The sequence below is a fragment of the Pipistrellus hanaki genome (genome assembly GCF_964339955.1).
Source record: "Pipistrellus hanaki genome assembly, chromosome: 14".
Lineage (NCBI taxonomy): Eukaryota > Metazoa > Chordata > Mammalia > Chiroptera > Vespertilionidae > Pipistrellus > Pipistrellus hanaki.
In genome coordinates, this window is record NC_140516.1 from 32,463,886 (window position 1) to 32,484,195 (window position 20,310).

A 20,310-nucleotide genomic window follows, 5' to 3' on the forward strand; every position below is an offset into this window, starting at 1 on the left:
GGGAGGGGAAGGCCCCAGCCCACACCCTGAGGGTCTGGGCGTCCCCAGCCGGGCGGTCCCCGCGCTACAGGCGCCCTTGGGCGCTCTCCATCCATCGCCAACCGAGTGAGACCCTCGGGTAGGGACCCTCCACGCCGCCTCGCCAACACTCCGCAAACGTGGCATCCTGGCGTAGGCGGCGCACCGCCACCCCCGGGGCCTGGGGCTGAGGGGGTGGGCGGGATGGCGCGGCTGGCGCCCCAGACTTCCGAGTCCGGAGCCCAGGCAGCGGGGGCGGCGCGGGGCTCGGGCGGCGGAGCGGCGGGCGCGCGGGGGCGGCGGGCGGGGCCTCGGGCGCGGGGCGGGGCGGCGGGGGCGGCGGGGAAGCGGGACCGGAGCCCTCTCGCGGCCGCGGCGGCAGCAGCGCCAGCCCAGCCGCAGCCCGGACTCGCTCCCGCCGCCGAGCCGACATGAGCGAGGCGGATCGGGATCGGGTGCCCTCGCCCGCCGCGCCGCCGGCGGTGGCGGCGGCGGATGAGAGGAAAGGGAAGAAGGAGAAGGAGCCGGAGCGCGAGAAGCTGCCGCCCATCGCGTCGGCGGGCGCCAGCGCGACTGCGGTAGGTGCCTGGCGGCGGCCCCGGGACACCCCGATGACGGGCATGGGGAGGGAGGACCAGGGCACCGGGGGCCGTGTCTCCTCGGGGATCCCCGGGCAGATGCGCCCAGGTCCCCTTCCTGGGGCCGAGTGCGAGTTATTGCCCCCATCTCTTGGCCAGCCGCACCTTCCACCCTCGGGAAATGGGGTGCCCGGGTCCGCGGGCCGTTCTCCGTTATTTTCTGGGTGGAAAGGTGCATTTTCTCTAAGGACCAGCACCTTGGAGTGGGCGTTATCTGTTGGATGTGCTAAGGTGCCAGGCAGGCGGGAGTGGGTTTTCCACTGAGCTGCCTGCCTGCCTACCTCTGAGAAGCGGAGATTTGCTCCTTTTCTTGGCTTTTCTTTCCTTCCTCCTCCCGACTGAAGGGCTGTGCGGCGAGTTTCCACTTCAGTGAGACAGACCTCCGCGCGGCTGTCAGGGAGGTGGGAGGCAGATGCCCGGGTGATGGTTTTCTTTTTCCTGCGGTGCAGACCTGTGGGGGGAGAGTGCGGAGGCCTTTTTAACCTGTCTGTTTAAACTGAAGTTGCCTAAACTCGGCAGAGATGATTTCCCAGCTGGATTTTCTTACGGTTTATGTGATGAGCGCTCTCAGGCTGCAAATGCATTTTGCCGGATGATGTAATGGCACAGCCCCCCTCCCCTGTTTTCACCCGTGGCTATGACTCTGTTACTTGGGAGCACACAAAAATATCTCTGATTTTTAAGATTTTTATTTGAAATCATATTTATACACTTTGAGAGTTTGCTTCGGTCCATTTAAAGATCAACACTTGTCATGCAGCTGCCAGGGACAAATAGGAAAAGTTTGGAGAGCAGGACACATTTTTTTAATTCCTCCTTGCAATTCGTTCCTTAAACCCTCCCTCTTTCGTGACTAAAAACTTAAAATAACTCATTCTTCTTTACAGTACTGGGAATGATGTTTTGATTTGGTAGGTTTTACAAACATGTCTAAGGGTCATGCTGACTGGAAATTGTTAGAATGAGCTCTTTACGTGAAAGCAGTGCAGCCAAGTGGGCAGTAATAAACGACACGTTTTAAAATGCAGGTCCAGCTGATCGGTAGATTGGAGTTGGTTAGGAATCACTTGGGGAAATGCTTTGAAGGAATATGTCACCCATCTGCCGGCAAACCCAGTTCCTTCTGTTAGTACCCCGGCTTCCAGAGCGGATCTAGGGAGTTATTAACTTGCAAATAGCTTGTGTTTCCACAGGAGCTGTTCCAAATTGATTAAAACAATGCATGCATGTGCTTTCAGAAACAGGTATCTGAATTGATGTAGGTCCTCAAGTGATCACCCTCCCCAAAATATTCATTTATCTCAGTTTAACTGAAAACTTGCCGGTTTGGAATAAAAACTTGGAGAAATTGATTCAGTGTGGATTCAGGTTACAGACTGTTATCTGAAACCCTGGGGCTTTGGGATTCAGAGTTTTTCAGATTCTAGAAAGGGAATGCAGTACATATATAATATCCAATATTCATCATAATCAAGCATATTAAGATAAGAGCTCTTCAGTGAAATATAAGTGTGTTTATGCTAAATGAAGTGAAGTCAGAGTATAAGTAGCTTAATATCAGTTCAGATCAGGTTGAATTGTCAGAGCTCAACTAAGGTCTCTCTTGTCACCAAATGAGTTACAAAAACCTTTTATTTTCAAGAGCTTATAGGATTTTGAAAATGTTAACAGATTATGGATTTGTACTACTAGTGAAACAAAAGAAGAGTTCAAGTTTTTTTAAAAAAAATTTTGACTTAAGCTCTGAAAAAGATAGACTAAATTAGGAAATAATCAGGATAAGTAGAAAAACTAGAGATTCTGAGGGCAATTTCTGGTACTTTACAAGGTCTTTCAGGGATGGTAGCATTTTTTTCCTTTTTTTTTTTTTTTTAATGCATTTAGAATTTATGGGTCTTTGAATTGACAAGTTTGCCATTAGCACCGATGTTTCGAATCATCACAGGAGGGAAAATGACTTTTCTCAGGTTTTGCAGCAAAAGTTACAGGAGCAAGGGGAAGATGAGGAATTTGATGAGGAGGAGGAAAAGGAAGAGGAGGAGGAGGAGGAGATGTGTGTATGTGTATATGTATTTGTCAAAGAGAGATTTCTAGAGCACGAATTCTGAGTTACAGCAGTGAAAAGCCTAAGTCAAGAAAAGATGTGCTTGGTCCTCTAGGGCGAGGGGCCAGGACAGCTGGGTTGGTGACCGAGTTCACCAGCAGGTGAGGAAGCCTGGGTGTAAGGGCAAGGAAAGGCAACTAGTGTCTGGTTTGGTTTTCAGCCTTCACATGATTAAACAAGAGCTTCTTGGAGTTTGCTTAGGAACCTGATTGCTATTAATAACTTTTTCTTTGAGTCATTTTATTTTTAAATATATACTTAAACTTTTAGAAATGTATGTTTTTATTGATTTCAGAGAGGAAGGGAGAGGTAGAGAGGGTTAGAAACATCAATGATGAGAGAGAATCATTGATCAGCTGCCTCCTGCAGGCCCCTTCTGGGGATCGAGTCTGCAACTCAGGCAAGTGCCCTTGACCAGAATCAAACCCGGGACCCTTCTGACACTTTATCCACTAAGCCAAACCAACTAGGGCTAAAAATATATTTTAATTGATTTCAGAGAGATAGAAACATCAATGATGAGAGAGAATAACTGATCTGCTGCCTCCTGCACACCCTCTACTAGGGAGCAAGCCCACAAACCTGACCAGGAATTGAACCATGACCTCGTGGTTTGTAGGTCAATACTCAACCACTGAGCCACACCGGCCGGGTTCTTTGAGACATTTTAGTGATTCTTTCTTTTTACTCCAGGTTAATAGCTCTGTTTATGTAGATTGTGTTTATGACTCAAATAATGTAGTCCTGAAGTACTAGCTTTTTCCCAAAAATTATGTCATGTTTTAATGAAAGTTTGGAAATAATTTAGAGTGGTAGTGCCCTAAAATAATTAGAAGGTCAGGTTGTGATGAGCCTAATTGAGCCTGAAGAGTTGAAATTTAAAAACAGGTGCAGGGGTGGGATTGATGGTATTGGCAAGAGGAGACCTAAAGTGATTGATCCTAAGATCACCAAAGTGTGAAGAAGTCCATTCTGGTCAGGAAGTACCTAACACAACAGTCTTAAAACTGATGGACCATAGAGTTACCTTGGTAGGATGTTAAAGTACTAATATACAGATCTTGTGCTAGAGTACCTTATTTCAACCTTTGATGCACAGTAAAATAACTAGGGGAATTTTTAAAGCCATATTTGTCCAGGCCCAAATGTAGGCCAATTATATCACTTTCCGGGCATGGGACTCAGGCATTTTTAAAATTTTTTCCAGGTGTTGCTAAGATGGAAAATTGACGCTTCATGTACTGAATTAGCAGCTCTATGAAATCTGTATTTTAAACAGATCTCCCCAAGTCTACATGGTTTGGGGAGCAGCATTTGGACTGGTGAAAGGTATGGAAGCACAGCAGAAATCAGGTGTGGTGGGGGAATGGCGAGAATTAAATCAGTCTGAGTTAGAGATTCCCAAGAGGCTCAAAATAGAGCCCTCACAGGACTGTCAGTGTCAGGGTTGGCCTTGCAGCTGTGGGGAGATGATGCCAGTCCACTGAGTGGAGAATATGGAATTTGAAGTAGTGCATGGGAATGAAGGTCTGATGGCGTAAATATTGAATCTACTGAGGTTGACAGCTTCGAGTGGAGCCAAATATTGTAAACTAGTTGCTGATGTAACACAGAAGTTAAAAATATTGGTGGATGGGAAATGAGAAAATGGTCAAAGGAGGAACAGAAATAATAGTGACAAGTGAGGATGAGTTTGTCTACTTCAACATTTACATCAGGTAAACAGGGAAGGGAGGTTTTCCACAGGATGGGGTAGCAAAGAATGAAGTCATTTTCAAGAAAGAGCTCAATTTTACTTAGGTCAGGAAGGTCAAGGGCAATGGAGGAAACCAGTTTGGGCTTTTAAAGTGAAGTTTCCCACATGAAGACCAGGAGATGTGTCAAGTATGTGGACGGTGAGGGGAAGAATTTGAGGGAAAGAAGAAGGGTGTGGAGAGGTATTGATGGGAAGTCGGTAATAAGAATGAGAAGTCTGTATATGTTGTGTTGGATATACATCAATGGGCTGTGGAGCCACTGTGCCAAAATGTGGCTACCAGTTACCATCTATTGTTCAGCTTCTGGGTAGATGTTACAGAAAACACAAAAAGAGGGGACGTTTTGTTTTCCTTTTCTTCTGTTTTTCAAAAAATGTTCAACTTCAGGGTGGGCAGGGCCAATACATGACATCACAAAGCAGTGTGTGAAAGCCATAGAAACAATCTGAGCCACAGAAACAGTTTGCAGTAGAGGAAATCAGAGAGAGGGCACTGTGCACAGCTGTGCAGAAAGGCCTGATGTAAAGGTAGTTATTAAGCTGCTGGCCATCAAAGGGTGATAGGACTCAGATGGGCAAAAGAAAGTGGGGAAAAGCAACCCAGTAGGGAAAGCCACATGAACAAGGCTTAAAGGGGAGAACTGGGGAGTGATAAAGCAAGCCCAATGGAAGCATGCTGGGACTGTGTGGGCGGTGGGTAGGACTGCATGGGGGCTGGAGCCAGATCACCAGGCAGAGAAATTTGGACATTTTTTTCCTGTGGTTAGTGGGAAGCCACTGGAGTTTCTTAAATAAAGGAACAGCATAATGAAACCAGTGGTAATGGTTGGTACTTAGACTGGAGGGGGGAGGAGGAAGGGTGTGAAAGAAAGAGCTTTGTAGTTAATTCCTGACTTAGTTGATGGGTACATCCACTAGGGTGGTAGCGATGTGATCAAGTGTGAAGGATAAAAGAATCTTTATGATGTGGAACCTAGCTAGATAACAGGAATGAAAGAGAAGGAAGCTTAATGAAAAGATGCTAGAGTTTCTAGATGAGTTCTGTTTGAGAAAAATGTTTACATAAAAAGGCAATCCAGCCAACATCACTACAAATAAACATATGTATGTGTGAACTTACATAAACCATTCCCATCTAGGTGTCTGAAACAATCTCATATATCGAAAATCTTATGCCTTTCGTCCATTATTTTCTAAACAGGCACGATGACAAAGACTGAAAGTTATAGGGGTGAAGGTGTTTTAAACAATTTAGTAAGCCATGGATATTGTAAAAATGTGTCATGTATGATATAAGAATATGCCATATTTTATTATAAAATCATATAAATATATATTATATATTTATTATATACTAGAGGCGTGATACACAAAGATTCTTGTAAGAATGGGCCTTCCTTTCCCTGGCTGCCGGCACCACCTTAGCTCTGGCCGGAGCCGTCTTTCCACTTTCCCACGCTGCCCAGAGGCCCTGAGCAGCTGGGTGGTGTGGAATGCCCCCTGCCACTTGGTGCCTGTGTATGCAAATTGACCTGCCATCTTTGTTGGGTTTATTTGCATACTCACTCCTGATGGGCAGGTGAGTATTGCGAAGGTATGGTCAATTAGCATGTTTCCCTTTTATTAGTATAGATTATAAAAAGTATATCATTCCTTACTACCCTATTCTGTGGAAAACCTCCCTTCCATGTTTATCCAATTTCAAAAATATTTCTCTGCTTTTTCTCCCATTTTTTCCTAGTATTATAGTTTACTCTTGGGTGAAGGGTCCTTTCTTGCATTGCAGAAATGTTAGACTCCTAAGCCTTATATGAATAACTAGATGTTCCTGAGTTAATATTTGTACCTTGGTGATATTTTGTAAGCACTCAGTAAACATTTGGGGAGGGGGGGTTTGAGTGTCTCTTAAAAATAATCACTGAGCCGAAACCGGTTTGGCTCAGTGGATAGAGCGTCGCCCTGCGGACTGAAAGGTCCCAGGTTCAATTCCGGTCAAGGGCATGTACCTTGTTTGCGGGCACATCTCCAGTAGGGGGTGTGCAAGAGGCAGCTGATTGATGATTCTTTCTCATCGATGTTTCTAGCTCTCTATCCCTCTCTCTTCCTCTCTGTAAAAAAATTAAAAAATATATATTTTTTTAAAAAATAATAATCACTGAAATTTTACTAATTCAGTTGAATTGCATTCCATCTGAAGTTTGAGCCTAGTCACTAAAGAAAACTATATTTCAAATTAGCTTGGTTTTGATCCAGATTTTTCTATTAAAGAACAAGAAATTGGTCAAGGAATGGTGACTACATCAAAATGTATGTTTTAAAAGTATTTTATCGCATATGGTAATCTATTGATGCAGTTTCTTCTTTTCCTGTTATAAATTAAGTGAATAAAACCTCTCATGCCACTTTGCCTTCCTGTTAAGTCCTGAAATTTCTGGGTTTCAGGACCAACATTTCTTTTATATCAACATTTATTTTCAGTTATCTATAAGATTGTTTGTATTGGGATGTTTTTGGTGTCAGAATTTTGTTTCAGAATCCACATCCTTATCTCAGCTTAGTCTCCTGTGAAAGATGTGGTTTCTATCACCTAAAGAAAGCAATTCCTCTTGGGCTGGCATTATTTAGATTGGGAGGGAAGTTCTCACCTTGAAAGTAGCTAACTTTTCACATCTTACTAGAAGGATGTAAAATAAAGCCCCAGCATCTTAATAGGGAACTGTGAAAACACATACAAAAAAGAAAAACAAAACAACTTGAGCCAGCAACAGGGCCTAAAAATAGTCTCCTTTATAGACTCTAAAGGAGACTTCTCATCTGATGTGGCCCCAACTGGTAGCTTAGGTAAGTTAGTTTAAAAAGTTGGTAAAGCAGAGTTTCTTATGTGCTTTTTATTTTAACCTAAAACATAAAAATATTTTTTCACCAATCTTTTAACACAATAACCTTTGGGTATCTCAGGAAGCCAGTCACTTCTTTAAGAATTGATTTGGGGGGGGGGGGGGGAGAGAGAGAGAGAGAGAGAGAGAGAGAGAGAGAGAGAGAGAGAGAGATTTGTTGTTCCATTTATTTATGCATTCATTTGTTGATTCTTGTATGTGCCTGACCGGGAATTGAATCCTCAACCTTGGTATATTGAGACTAGAGGCCCTGTACATGGAATTCATGCACAGGGCGAGGGAGGGGGTGTCCCTCACCCCAGCCTGCACCTTCTCCAATTTGAAACCCCTCAAGGGATGTCCGACTGTCCGTGTAGGCCCGATCCCACCAGGACATCCCTCTCACAATCCAGGACTGCTGGCTCCCAACTGCTCCCCTGCCTGCCTTCCTGATTGCCCCTGTTTCTGCCTGCCAGCCTGATCACCCCCTAACCACTCCCCTGCCAGCTTGATTGATGCCTAACTGCTCCCCTGCCAGCCTGATTGATGTCTTAATTGCTCCCCTGCCAGCCTGTTTGCCCCCAACTTCCCTCCTCTGCCAGCCTGGTCACCTCTAACTGCCCTCCCCTTCAGGGTTGATTGCCTCCAACTGCCCTCCTCTGCAGGCCTGGTGCCTCTCAACTGCCCTCCCCTGCTAGCCATCTTGTGGTGGCCATCTTGTGGTGGCCATCTTGTGTCCACATAGGGGCAGGACCTTTGACCACATGGAGGCAGCCATATTGTGTGTTGGAGTGATGGTGAATCTGCATATTACTCTTTTATTAGATAGGATGATGCTCTAATCCAGGGGTCTTCAAACTACGGCCCACATGCGGCCCGCAGAGGAGTCTGATCCGGCCCGCCAGGTTTTTTGGGCAGTGAGCGCAGCCGAGGTGTTACAGTAGGAATTAGTAGTTCATATAGTCCGGCCCTCCAGCTCTCTGAGGGACTGTGATCTGGCCCCCACTTTAAAAAGTTTGAGGACCCCTGCTCTAATCAACTGAGCTACTGGGACAGAGCCTACTCTTTTATAAAGTAGTTTTTCCGTGCATCCCAGATAGTCCCTGGACTCATTGGGATGGAAGCAAGTAACTTATTGCTAAAATATTCATCTTTGGATTTGAAAACTAAATTTCACTGAGGTGTGGCCAAAGTGTTCAGAATGCCATTGTCTCTATGTACATATCAGAAATTGCCAATGCAGGAAACTGAGTTCTTTTTCACTCAGACATCTTTTATTCTTTGTCTATAAAGTATTTTATACTATATTTAAATTTGTTACCTTTCCAGTGAATCTCTTGTTCCAAAATAATGCAGGAAATTGTGAATCAGAATATTTATTCTGTTCTTTTTTCCTAAGGGTATATGTTGGGTTGGATCTAGTTTAGGAAAATCTATCTAGATCAGCTCTGTCCAGTTACAGTAATGTGAACCACAAGTGTATTTTCTAATAGCCAGCCCTGGCCAATGTGGCTCAGTGTTGGAGCATGGTCCCATGCACCAAAGGGTCTTGGGTTTGATTCCTGGTCAAGGCATATACCTACGTTTTGGGGTTTGATGTTGGGAGGGGCAAGTATGGGAGTCAACTAATCAATGTTTTTCACATTATTGTTTCTCTCTCTCCCCTATCCTCTCTAAAAACCAATTTAAGGAAAAAAATGTAATAAATTTTTTTCTGGTAACCACATTAAGAGGAATAACAATAAAGAGGTAAAATGATTTTAATAATGTATTTTTTAATCCAACATATCCATAAATTTACCATTTCAACACTTGATTATTATAGATGCATAGTGAGGTATTTTACCTCTTTTTATACTAAGTCCTTGAACACTGTGTATTTTACACTTACTAGTTATCTCACTTTGCACTAGCACATTTCAAGTGTCACATGTGGCAAATGGCTACATTGCACAGTGCATATTTAAATCATATCTTCTTCCCAAGATTTCTTAGATTAATTCTTAGTCCTATTTACCCTTTATCCTTATTGTGGCAGTCCTCAAAGTGTGGCATTCCACATCCTATATAATAAAAGCCTAATATGCTAAGTTTCTGGTCGACTGGTCGGTCATTCAACCAAAGTGAAATGTGCTAATGATATGCTAAGGCTGCTCAACGCTTGCTATGATGCGCACTGACCACCAGGGGGCAGACAGTTGACCAGTCAATCAGTCGCTATCACATGCACTGAACAAGAGCGGGTAGATGCTCCAACTGGTAGGTTAGCTTCCGCTGGGGTCTGGCTGATCAGGACTGAGCAAGACCGGCCAGACATGCCCTGGAGCCCTCCTGTGGTCCCTACCCAGCTGGCCAACCTCCCATGTCTCTTCCCCAGCCCAGCTGTGCACTGGTGGGCTCCCTCAGCCTGGCCTGTGCCCTCTTGCAATCTGGGGGCCTTCAGGGGATGTTGGAGAGCTGGTTTTAGCCTGATCTTAAAGGGGAAGTGCCACTCAACCAGAAGCCAGGCTCAAGGCTAGCGAGCACAGCGGTGGTTGGCGTGACAGCTCGAAGAATGCCTGATTGCTGACTTCTGGGGGAAGCGGGCCTACCCCATCAGTTGGACATCCTCCAAGGGCTCACAGACTGCAAGAGGGCGCAGGCTGAGCTGAGGGACCCCTCCCTCCCGAGTGCATGAATTTTGTGCACCAGACCTCTAGTCCTTTTATAAATACTTGAGGTCAAACTACTTTTACAAAGATACAGAGAGGCTATTTGTCTTGTCTTATTCCTGCTCATTCTTTCAGGAGTTGACAGAGTAGTTTTCTAGAGGCTATATGACTCATGATATTGCAAAACTGAGTGCAGAAGCAGATGTAAGAATCCAGCTATCTTCTATTAAACCAGGTGTTAATAATTCTTCTGAAATTGAACATGTCCTGGTGACTCAATCCCCTTTGACACCTGGCATGCAGACAGCTGAGCCAGTGCAGTCCATCTCCCTATTCATTTGTTACATGCTGTCTCTTCAGTAAATAAAACCTCCAGTCTGACCGGTCTAAATAGCTAGACTGCAACAATAATTTTCCTTGTTATAATTTAAAATGCAAGCATTTCCAGCTTGTGTGCAAAACTAGTAGTTTAAAATATTATAATTAATGTATTTTGTAGACACAGAAATTCAATTTAAAATATCTTAATTCACAGACTCTAATATAATGAGATATTATGACTTTTAAAAGTTTCACTAGGGAACAGAACCAGCAATTGTTCCTATTTCAGATTATTAGAGAATGTGAACAGAGGCCTGGCCGGTGTGGCTTGAAGAGAAATGTTTTATCTCCTAAGGCAGTTTTTGAGGGTAGAAGATGAACAAAGTAAATTATACTAAAATTTTGAATATAATAGAGCTTGGTGTTCAATACAAAAGCTATTGTGGAAAACCATTAATTACCTTATTGGTGTCTGATAGAAAAATATAAAATTTAACTCAAATATAATCTGTTCCAAAGTAAAGGTTGAAAATAGGAACTCGTGTATCAAAATAAAACGTTATATAAGGCTGACAGTACTCAATTATGTGTTAGCAGGGGCAGAACTGGTACTCTAAGTATTTAATTTTTTGAAATTATATTATAATCTCACCTATATACTGTGTGATTATATTAGTCAGAAAGACCATTCAGGTCTATGTTAGGTACTTGTGAAATATGAACATGAAATTTTTCTGCTGTTTATTAAACTCGTGGTCAGCCCTTGCTTAGAGAGTCATTTACTATGCCTGGTTCAAATAGTTTGCGGTTTTTCCCTCAATTAATTCTTAGAGTGTTTTCCCCCCTGTGTCCCTTGTTTGTACTTATCTTCAGTCTATAAAAGCTGGTTGGGTATCTCGTTACCCTCTGTTCTTCAGCACATTCAGCCCTTACTTGTAGACTGCCCACATTCCAGGACTTCATGGGAGTGCTCTCCTGCTGAGAGCTGAAGAACACTTCCAAACCCCCAGGAAACCAGATGTAATAATTGTGGTAGATGCAATTCTTAGAAGACTTGTAATGTTCTCTAATGTTTAATTTAGTCTGAGGTTTGAGGTAATGTTAATACCAAATAACTTCTTGATTTTATTCTCTAATTTTTAATTATTCAGTTTACCGTTGCGCAACATACTGCCCTGCTTTTCCTCATGAAAGTCTTGGGTTATGTGTAAGATTTCTCTTGTGCAAGCTAGTATGGAGAACTGCCATTGTGAGGGTCTTCTTTTATTAATCTATAGTGCACTGTCAACCTAAGAAACTGCATAATTAATTTCATGCCATCTCAAGTATAAAGAGACAGTCACCTTACAAACAAGAGACTTATTGGGCCAAGGATTTTGTTTCATGTTGTCTAAGATTTTTTATTACAAGGAACAGGAAATCAGGCCATTTATGCCTCCTTTTGGGACAAAAAAGAGAGAGAGATTTAATGGAATGATGATGTGGATTGGGACCATAAAGCAATAGGAACAAAAACAGGCTGATCTCTGTGCTTCTGCTAGTCTCTCACTCTTGGTTGATCACTTATTCCCATGTCCCTCCATCTAAAATTTAGAAGAAGAAAAAAACCTCTTCTGACATCCCAGGAAGTATCAGTGTCCTTTGTGCCGGGCTCCCTATGTGTGGCCCACAGAGGACGCCTTTCAGTTGAGTGCCTATCTGCTCCAGCCCATGGCCACTGCTGCACAGAGGACAGCAGTGATGCTATGGGGACCAGAGAAGCAAACACTGCACTTGGCAACTGTGTCTCTTCCCTCAAACCTTTGTACCTTCCAGCCACTGGCCATTCTCTCCTTCCATAAAGCTTCTGTACAGAGCAACCCTGCTCAATGCTTTTGTCTTCTAAGGTCCCATTCATTTGTCCATCCATTTCATAATAGTTTCTGACACCCCATCACCCTGAACCTGTTGACTGTCCCCATGATTTCATAGTTGCTCATTCTTGAGACCTAACCACTCTTCATCTTGTGACACTATTGACCACTTTTTTCTTAAAACTTTATCCTTTCCTAGTTTTTAGTACCATGCCTTCTTGAATATCTTATCTCTTTGGCCATTCATTCTTAATCTTATCAGCCCAGATTATACATCCCCATATTTCTCATGGTTCTGACCTTGTATTCGTTTTGCATAACAGTTGCTACACAGTAGCATAATGATGATCCTATCAATTAGAAATATATCATTATTTTGGTGGGAGAAGCATGCTTTTGCCTAGTGAGCATTAGTTCCTTTTCTAGCCATTTATAAATCATCATATATAATAAAAGCCTAATATGCAAATTGACCAAACGGTGGAATGACAGGTTGCTATGATACGCACTGACCACCAAGGGGCAGACATTCAATGCAGAGCTGCCCCCTGATGGTCACTACGCTCCCACAGGGGGAGCTCTGCTCACCCAGAAGCCAGGCTCATGGTTGGCAAGTACAGCTGTGGTGGCGGGAGCTTCTCCTGCCTCTGCTGCAGGCGGGCAATAAGGTGTGAGGGGTTCTGACTGCAAAAGCCCCAAGCTGTGAGAGTAATGTCCTGAGGGGTCCTGGACTGCAAGAGGGCTCAGGCCGGGATGAGGGACACCCCCACTCCCCACCAGTGCATGAATCTCGTGTACCGGGCCTCTAATATTTATATAAACTAGTCTAGAATTTTCTCCAAGTTTTTACATATTCTTAAATTATATGCCTTCTTTATGGTGAGATGTCAAAATATGTCTAGTCTTCTGAAATCTGAAATAAAGCATCTTACTTTGTTTATTCCTTTTTAAAAAAAAATGTATGGATAGGTTCTCTGATTCTCATTATTACTTTACATTCAGACCTGAACTAGCTATTACCATTTTGCCAGCTTTGGCCCAGGCTGCTGCTGTTGTCTTCATTCTCTGTTACTACTGTCTCAGTTCAGACTTCATTTCTTCCGATAGGTCTGGTCTAGCTTCTTGTATTAACTCCTCTTCAGTCTATTCCCTACACCCCTGCCAGAGTGGTTTTTCTAAGGTATGGATATGATTATGTCATGCCCTGCCTCTAAGTTCTTACTGATTTTTCTCTGTCCCCTTCCAGGGTAAATCTGTATTCCACAGCCTATCAATAAAAGCTCCAGGATAAAGTCCCTGCCTACCTTTCCAGTCTCATCTCACTGAGCCATTCTCTGTTCCGTATTCTATATTCTAACTACATTGCTTTCTAAATATTATACTATTACTGCTCAGCTTTAAGTAACTAACACCCATGACAGTTATCAATGAAGAAAACATCCTTGATATATTAAGTTATTGTGGATATTTATAGCTGTTAACAAAGGGATTACTGAGGGGCCATTCACTGACCTCATTTTTCCAAATGTGTTATTTTTATTAAATAGTGTGTATAAATGAAGTCTGCATTGAATCAAATTTGGTATTTGTTTCCACTATTATTTAAGATGTTCTGATAGAACAAAACATACAAATGAGCAATGGCCCAGTAGTTAAAAATCCTTACTTAAGTATTCCAATATTTATATCAAGGAAAGATTTCCTTTTTCAAATATATAGTTTATTTTGGTTTTTTTTTTCTAATTAACATACTAATTCTGTGAACTTGAGCATATTGCTTCAATTTATCAAGATTATGCAAATAATGTTATTTACCAAGTTTATCTTTTTACCTGAACTTTTAAAATTGCATCAGCCGAAACCCATTTGGCTTAATGAATAGAGCATGGCTTTTGGACTGAAAGGTCCCGGGTTTGGTACCTGTCAAGGGCATATACCTTGGTTGTGAGCACATCCCCAGTATGGGGTATGCAAAAGGCAGCTGATCGATGATTCTCTCTCATTGATGTCTCTAACTCTCTATCCCTCTCTCTTCCTCTCTGTAAAAAATCAATATGTTTGGGTTGTTTTTTTTTTTTTTTTTAATAAAATAAGATAAAATTGTATCAATGGACAAGAAAACCTTCAATGAATTGACCTGTGAAGTATGGCTTGCGTGTTAACTATTGAAAATATTTGTGGAGGTCAGAAAAACTGTTACCTAAATACAAAGTTAAAATAGCAGTTAACATAAATGGAGTGTGTACTTTGTGCTAATTATTTTATACGCATTTTCTCAGTTTATCTTCAGAATAACCCTGAGAAAAGTACTATTATTATCCCTATTTCTAAACTTTATTAATTTATAAGCATCTCATTTTATACCTAAATTTTCATTTTATACCTAAAACAATTTGGTGCCAGAAAAGGTAAGTCAATGATATATACATGTTTTGTCTATCTATCCCATATCATCAGAATAAAATCTCTATTATAAATGTTTATGATTTCTGTAATGAAATAAATATAGCTAGTAGGAATTTTGATGCAATGTTACCTTTTTTGGTTTTTAGGGTTTGGACAGAGGATCCAAAGGCCAAATTTCAACTTTCAGCAGTTCTGTTTCAACTGTCAGCCAGAAGCAAGAAGCTGCTGAAAACAGAAATTCACCCACACACCCTGTTTTCCCTAACATCAAGAACGGTAAAATAAATAAACAAATTTTGTAATTATTATTATTCATAGTATACATAATCTGAGTACCCTGGATGATAGTATACTTTTAAACTATTGAAAGAATAGTTTTTAATTACCCAGCATTGTTCTGATAGGTCTAGGTAATTAATACAATGAAAAAAAGATATAAACTGTGTAAATATTTACAGAAAGGAGCAAAATCATTACTTTTGAGTGGTTGTTATATAGAATAAGAGAGTGAAATACAAAGCTTATGAATAATAAGAAAGTTTGATAAGGAAGCCAGACACAATGCAAATATATAAAAACTCAACAGATTTCCTTTATTTGAGCAGTAATCAATTAGAAGACTTGACAGAAATCATATTGAATACTTCAAAATAAACCTAAAAGAAAGGAAAAATTTAACATAAATATTACAGCAATGTCAGGTACACCCAATGTGCTCTCTATGTTTAGTAAATTTTTCAATAGTTTTTTTTGGGGGGGAAACTTAGGAAAATTATGCACAATTTGATCTATCAGAATAAATATCTGGGAGGATGCAAGAAAAAACGAGGGGGGAGCTCAACCGTCCATCGAACCATATAGTATAGAGCTTTGCTACTGATGACACCATCACTAAGATAGCCAACCAGATGGAAATAGATCATAAAGATTGTTAAGCACAAATTGTATTGAATTATTTTAAAACTAAAATGAGGTCGCCGAAACCGGTTTGACTCAGTGGATAGAGCGTCGGCCTGCGGACTCAAGGATCCCAGGTTTGATTCCGGCCAAGGGCATGTACCTTGGTTGCAGGCACATCCCCAGTAGGGGGTGTGCAGGAGGCAGCTGGTGGATGTCTCTCTCTCATTGATGTTTCTAACTCTCTATCCCTCTCCTTTCCCCTCTGTAAGAAATCAATAAAATATTTTTTTTTAAATGAAATGAGGTCAATGGGCTAAGCTGTTGAAAAAAATAACTTTAGATTAAAAAAATACATATATACTAGAACACAGGACATTGTTTTTATAATAAAATTCTTGGGATGACAACAATGCCAACAGCCATAAAACAAAAAATTGGTAAGTGTGAAAACATACGAAAATTTAAAACTTCTATAGGAATTTTAAAATTTTCATGAAGTTAGTCCGGCCAGTGTGCTCAGTGGTTAAGCGTCTACTCACGAGGTCACAGTTCAATTCCCAGTCAAGGCACATGCCTGAGTTTTGGGCTCAATCCCCAATAAGAGGTGTGCGGGAGGCAGCTGGTCAACGACTCTCTCTCATCACTGTTATTTCTATCGCACTTTCTCTCTTCCTCTCTGAAGTCGGTAAAAATACATATATTTTTTAAAGTCATAATTTAAGTTCAAGCATTTCAGTCAGTGAAAAACATATTCTTGACTCATAAAGATCATGAATATATCTGTAAAATGAGCATTCCATTAGAAAAAAAGTCAAAGGGTAGGAACAGAATAATCAAAGCAGGAAATACGGACAGTTCATATATATGTGCAAGGATGCTCAGTCTCACCAGTATTTAAAGAAGTACAAATTAAAACAAGGATTCATAGTTCCCAACTCATTTGCAGAGAATGAAAGTATTTATATCTGTATTATTGTCTGAAGAGCATGAAAATTGGCACTTTTATGAGTGGATGGCTTAAGAATGGATAAAAACCTTTCTGGAAGGCAAATTATTGACCTTATAGCCCTGCATGACGTAAAGTGCAGTTTAAAATGTTCATATACTCACTGACTCCGTAATTCCATTTCTAGGAATTTATTTTAAGGAAATAGCATAACATGGAAAGAATGTACATTATTTATAATAGTTATATTTAAAGCAATCTAAGTGAATGGGCTAACTAAATTATGGTAATCCGTACTGTAAACACTATGCTTCTATCAAGAAAAATGTGGTATGTATATGAAGTATCAAGGAGAAATGCTTTCAGTACATTGTAAAATGAAAAATGCAAATTATACATTAACAGGTGGAATATGACTCCAATTTTTTCAAGATTTTGAGCATATAAAAGAGGTAACAGAAACCATTCCATTAGTGGCTTCCTCAGAAAAAGTGGGATTGTGTGCATATTATTAATATGTTCTATTTCTATGTACAACTCTGTATTGTTTTATCACAGAAAATGTATCTCAAGACAAAACAAATCTGCAAAAAGTTTAAATGTCCCTCACACCTGAGCAGAACAAAACAAACCTAGAAATGATTAAGGACATATTGTAGTTTCCGGTAAACTGGCTGTATCCATAAACTGCATGTGGTGTTGATTACTTCTGCACAGGTTTTTTGTTGACACCTCAAGTTGGTACTGAACCTATTCTACACTCTTTCAGGGTAGTATTTACATTATCCCATAACCTTCTTTGTGTGGACTTTTGGTTCAGATTTCCTAGCCCCTGATTCCACACTGATTCCTATAATCTGTTCTGTCTGTACTGGTATCTTGGTATCTGAACACAACTTGCTAACTTGTATGCCCACACGCTGCCTGCCACCTCCTTGGGTGGAAGTATTTTTAAAAATATATATTTTACTTATTTTTTACAGAGAGGAAGAGAGAGGAATAGAAAGTTAGAAACATCGAAGAGAGAGAAACATCAATAAGCTGCCTCTTACATACTTCCTACTTGGGATGTGCCCGCAATCAAGGTACATGCCCTTGACTGGGATCGAACCTGGGACCTTTCAGTCTGCAGGCCGACACTCTTTCCACTGAGCCAAACCAGTTTCGGTGGAAGTATTGACTGAATATGTCCACTTACTTGAGCTCCCACCACATGTGGGCTTTCCTCTCCACTCTCATCTGCACCAGTCTTGTGGAGTGTTGACGCAGCCCCAACAGAAACTGGAGTGTTTGTACCTGCCAGTCTAGAGGAATAGATCTCTTAGCAGACTTTCTTTACCGTCTTGGAGCTCCTAGCTGTTCTGTCCGGATGCCACCTGAATTCTGGTGAGGCATGTGGTTAGTATGTCAGGGCTACTGCAGAAAGAATTCTTTCACTGAAAGGGAATTAGACTAAGTCTTCCAATGTAAACATGTTTATAATCCCTTGATCTTTTGGGAAGCCTCTCTTACTTGCCAGTAGCGTTCTCTCAATGATGCATCATTCCTGGCAGTTAGTACAGCTTTCTTCTCTCTTCTCTGATAGCAAGACCTGTGCCGGTATTTTCTAACAGCTTGTCGCCCAGTCTGATCTTCAAGTGGGATGAGAGAAGCTGCAAAAGCCCAGCGTGGGCTCGCCCAGCAGCTGAGGGATGCCTTTCCTCCTGTAGACTGCATGACGTGGTATGCCTGTGGAGTTGGCTGTCCTTTTCAAGATCAGCAAGTGTGGGAGTTTTACCTACTATAACAGCTGCCGGGATGATACATCTTTAGAGAAGTAATCTACATGAGAAGTGATGGGGGAAGGGGGTAGCACTAATTTCTCTCTTACTCTTTTGCATCCTCCTTTCTAAAGTGATTATGCCCCTTTCAGACTTATTTAAAACTTCTTTAAACAGCACAGAACATCTTTAAAAGAAATGAATCCATTTCTCCCCAAATCTTTAAAAATACTTTTGCACTCCTAGGTCATTCAGTAAAGAGTAGACACGAACTCTGACATTCATGTCAGGGGCCCGGCTCCTCTCCCCACTCAGTCTACCTCGTGAGCTGACTCTAAAAGAGCCCTGCATGACATAGAGTGCAGTTCACACACTCTGCAGAAAGGCCTCTGGTGACCTCTGCCACGCTGAAATAGCCAAGGGAGGACAGAGTGGTCTTCGGCTCAAACGGTGATCGGATCTGTGATTGGGGCCTTCGCAGGTGAAGTACCACAAAGTTTCACAGTTTCTCCAAGAGCAACTTGAGAGGCAGGTGGGGAAGCAAGCTGTTAGAAGAGAGCCTGCACAGGATGTGCCATCTGGGGAAAGAACGGGACTTGCAATACAGCAGTTGCTTTCAGATTCCTGTCCAAGACCTCACATGACCCCATCTCCAGGTCTCCCTGGAGAATGAATGGATTTGGGACTAAATCTCTTAGATCCTTCCCTAGGTCAGAGTGAGTACCTTGCACATGGCTTTGCTTACCCCAGGCCCTGGGAGAGATGTACCTATCAAGAACTCCGAATACCTTGCTGCATTTTGTTATTTACTTGTCTGTCTCTTTACCGGTCTGTAAGTGCCCTAAGCTTTTCTTTTGAAGAGGGAAAGGGCCATCCTTTTTAATTTTTTATATTAAAGTTAATTATTTTGAATAAGTAACACATTTATGTGTTTCAAAAATCAAAACCATAAAAATAGGTGTTTCAGATGGCTCACTTTCATGCTCTTCTCTGCTGTCTTTTGTATTCTTTCCTGTGTTTTTTGTAAAAATGAGAACATGTAAATATATACTCTCATTTTCCACCTTTTCTTAATGAAACAGTAACTACATACACATTGTCCAGCACCTTGTTTTTGCGGGATTTTTTAGTTATTGTATCCTGGATATCTTTCCATATCAGGATATAAGGAGCTTCCTTATTCTTTTTTACAACCATATTGCATTAACACATTAAAACTTATTTAATAAGATCTTATTAAAAGAAATTAGTTGTGTTCATTCTTTTGCTATTGTAAACAATGCCACAATGAATGACTCTATACATGTCATTTTGTTCACATACAGTTATATCTATTAGATATTCCTACAAGTCGGATTGTTGGGTTTGAAAGTAAATGCATTTACATCTACTTGAGTTTTGAATTCACCTGTGTAGCTCCAGGATCCAGATCCCCTGGTACATGGAGTCTTTACTTAGTACTATAAATTACTTATTCGGTGAGGAAGTATATGGGAGGCACTTTTTCTGGGTTTCTGGTCATTTTGCCCTGTTGGAATGTCAAACCCATCTAAGGCTATAATTAATTCTCTAAGTTATGCCAGAGTAAGGCATCTATTCATCAGAGATGACCTTCTATGAAGAGGACTTTGGATATTTTCATAACTAGACCCATACAAGAACATTTCACCTATGCTTTTGTTGTGGTTTTGCAAACACATCATTTAGCTTAGTAAAAATTATATCTCCCCAAACCAGTGAATGTACCGTTTTATTTGGCTCTGATGGCTAACATGCTGTGAGTCAGAGTCTTATCCCCCTCTTCCTTCCTTTCTCTCTCCCACCTCAATTTTATTTCTTTCCAAATGTTCAGAAAACCCATGCTATAGAGTGATATAAACATCAACTGTGATGAGTAATCCACTCTGGTCTCCCCGGCTTCAGTTCCCTGCCACTAGTAAGTAGTCAAAAGCAAAACCAAAGTATTGAACTACCTACTCCCAGTAACTGGCACTGTGACCTGAGACAAACTTAATTCTTGTGAGCCTTCATTTACAGAAAGAGGAAATGGGGCAATAAGAGTTATAAAATACCTTCTATAA

The 20,310-nt window shown here is 41.4% G+C and overlaps 1 protein-coding gene across 4 annotated transcripts in view; it reads left to right on the top strand.

Moving 5' to 3' along the window:
* The first annotated feature begins 409 nt into the window (after window positions 1–409).
* The window catches only part of HECTD2 (HECT domain E3 ubiquitin protein ligase 2), a 56,548-nt gene continuing 36,647 nt past the window's right edge, over window positions 410–20,310 (top strand). For all 4 annotated transcript variants that reach the window (XR_014796813.1, XM_084904325.1, XM_084904326.1 and 1 more), the window contains exons 1-2: window positions 410–596; window positions 14,770–14,899. Coding sequence is in view for 3 of the 4 variants with exons in the window: in XM_084904325.1 (XP_084760451.1) it covers window positions 450–596; window positions 14,770–14,899 (277 nt within the window). In the remaining variant the exon portion in view is untranslated. The remainder of the gene's footprint in view (window positions 597–14,769; window positions 14,900–20,310) is intronic.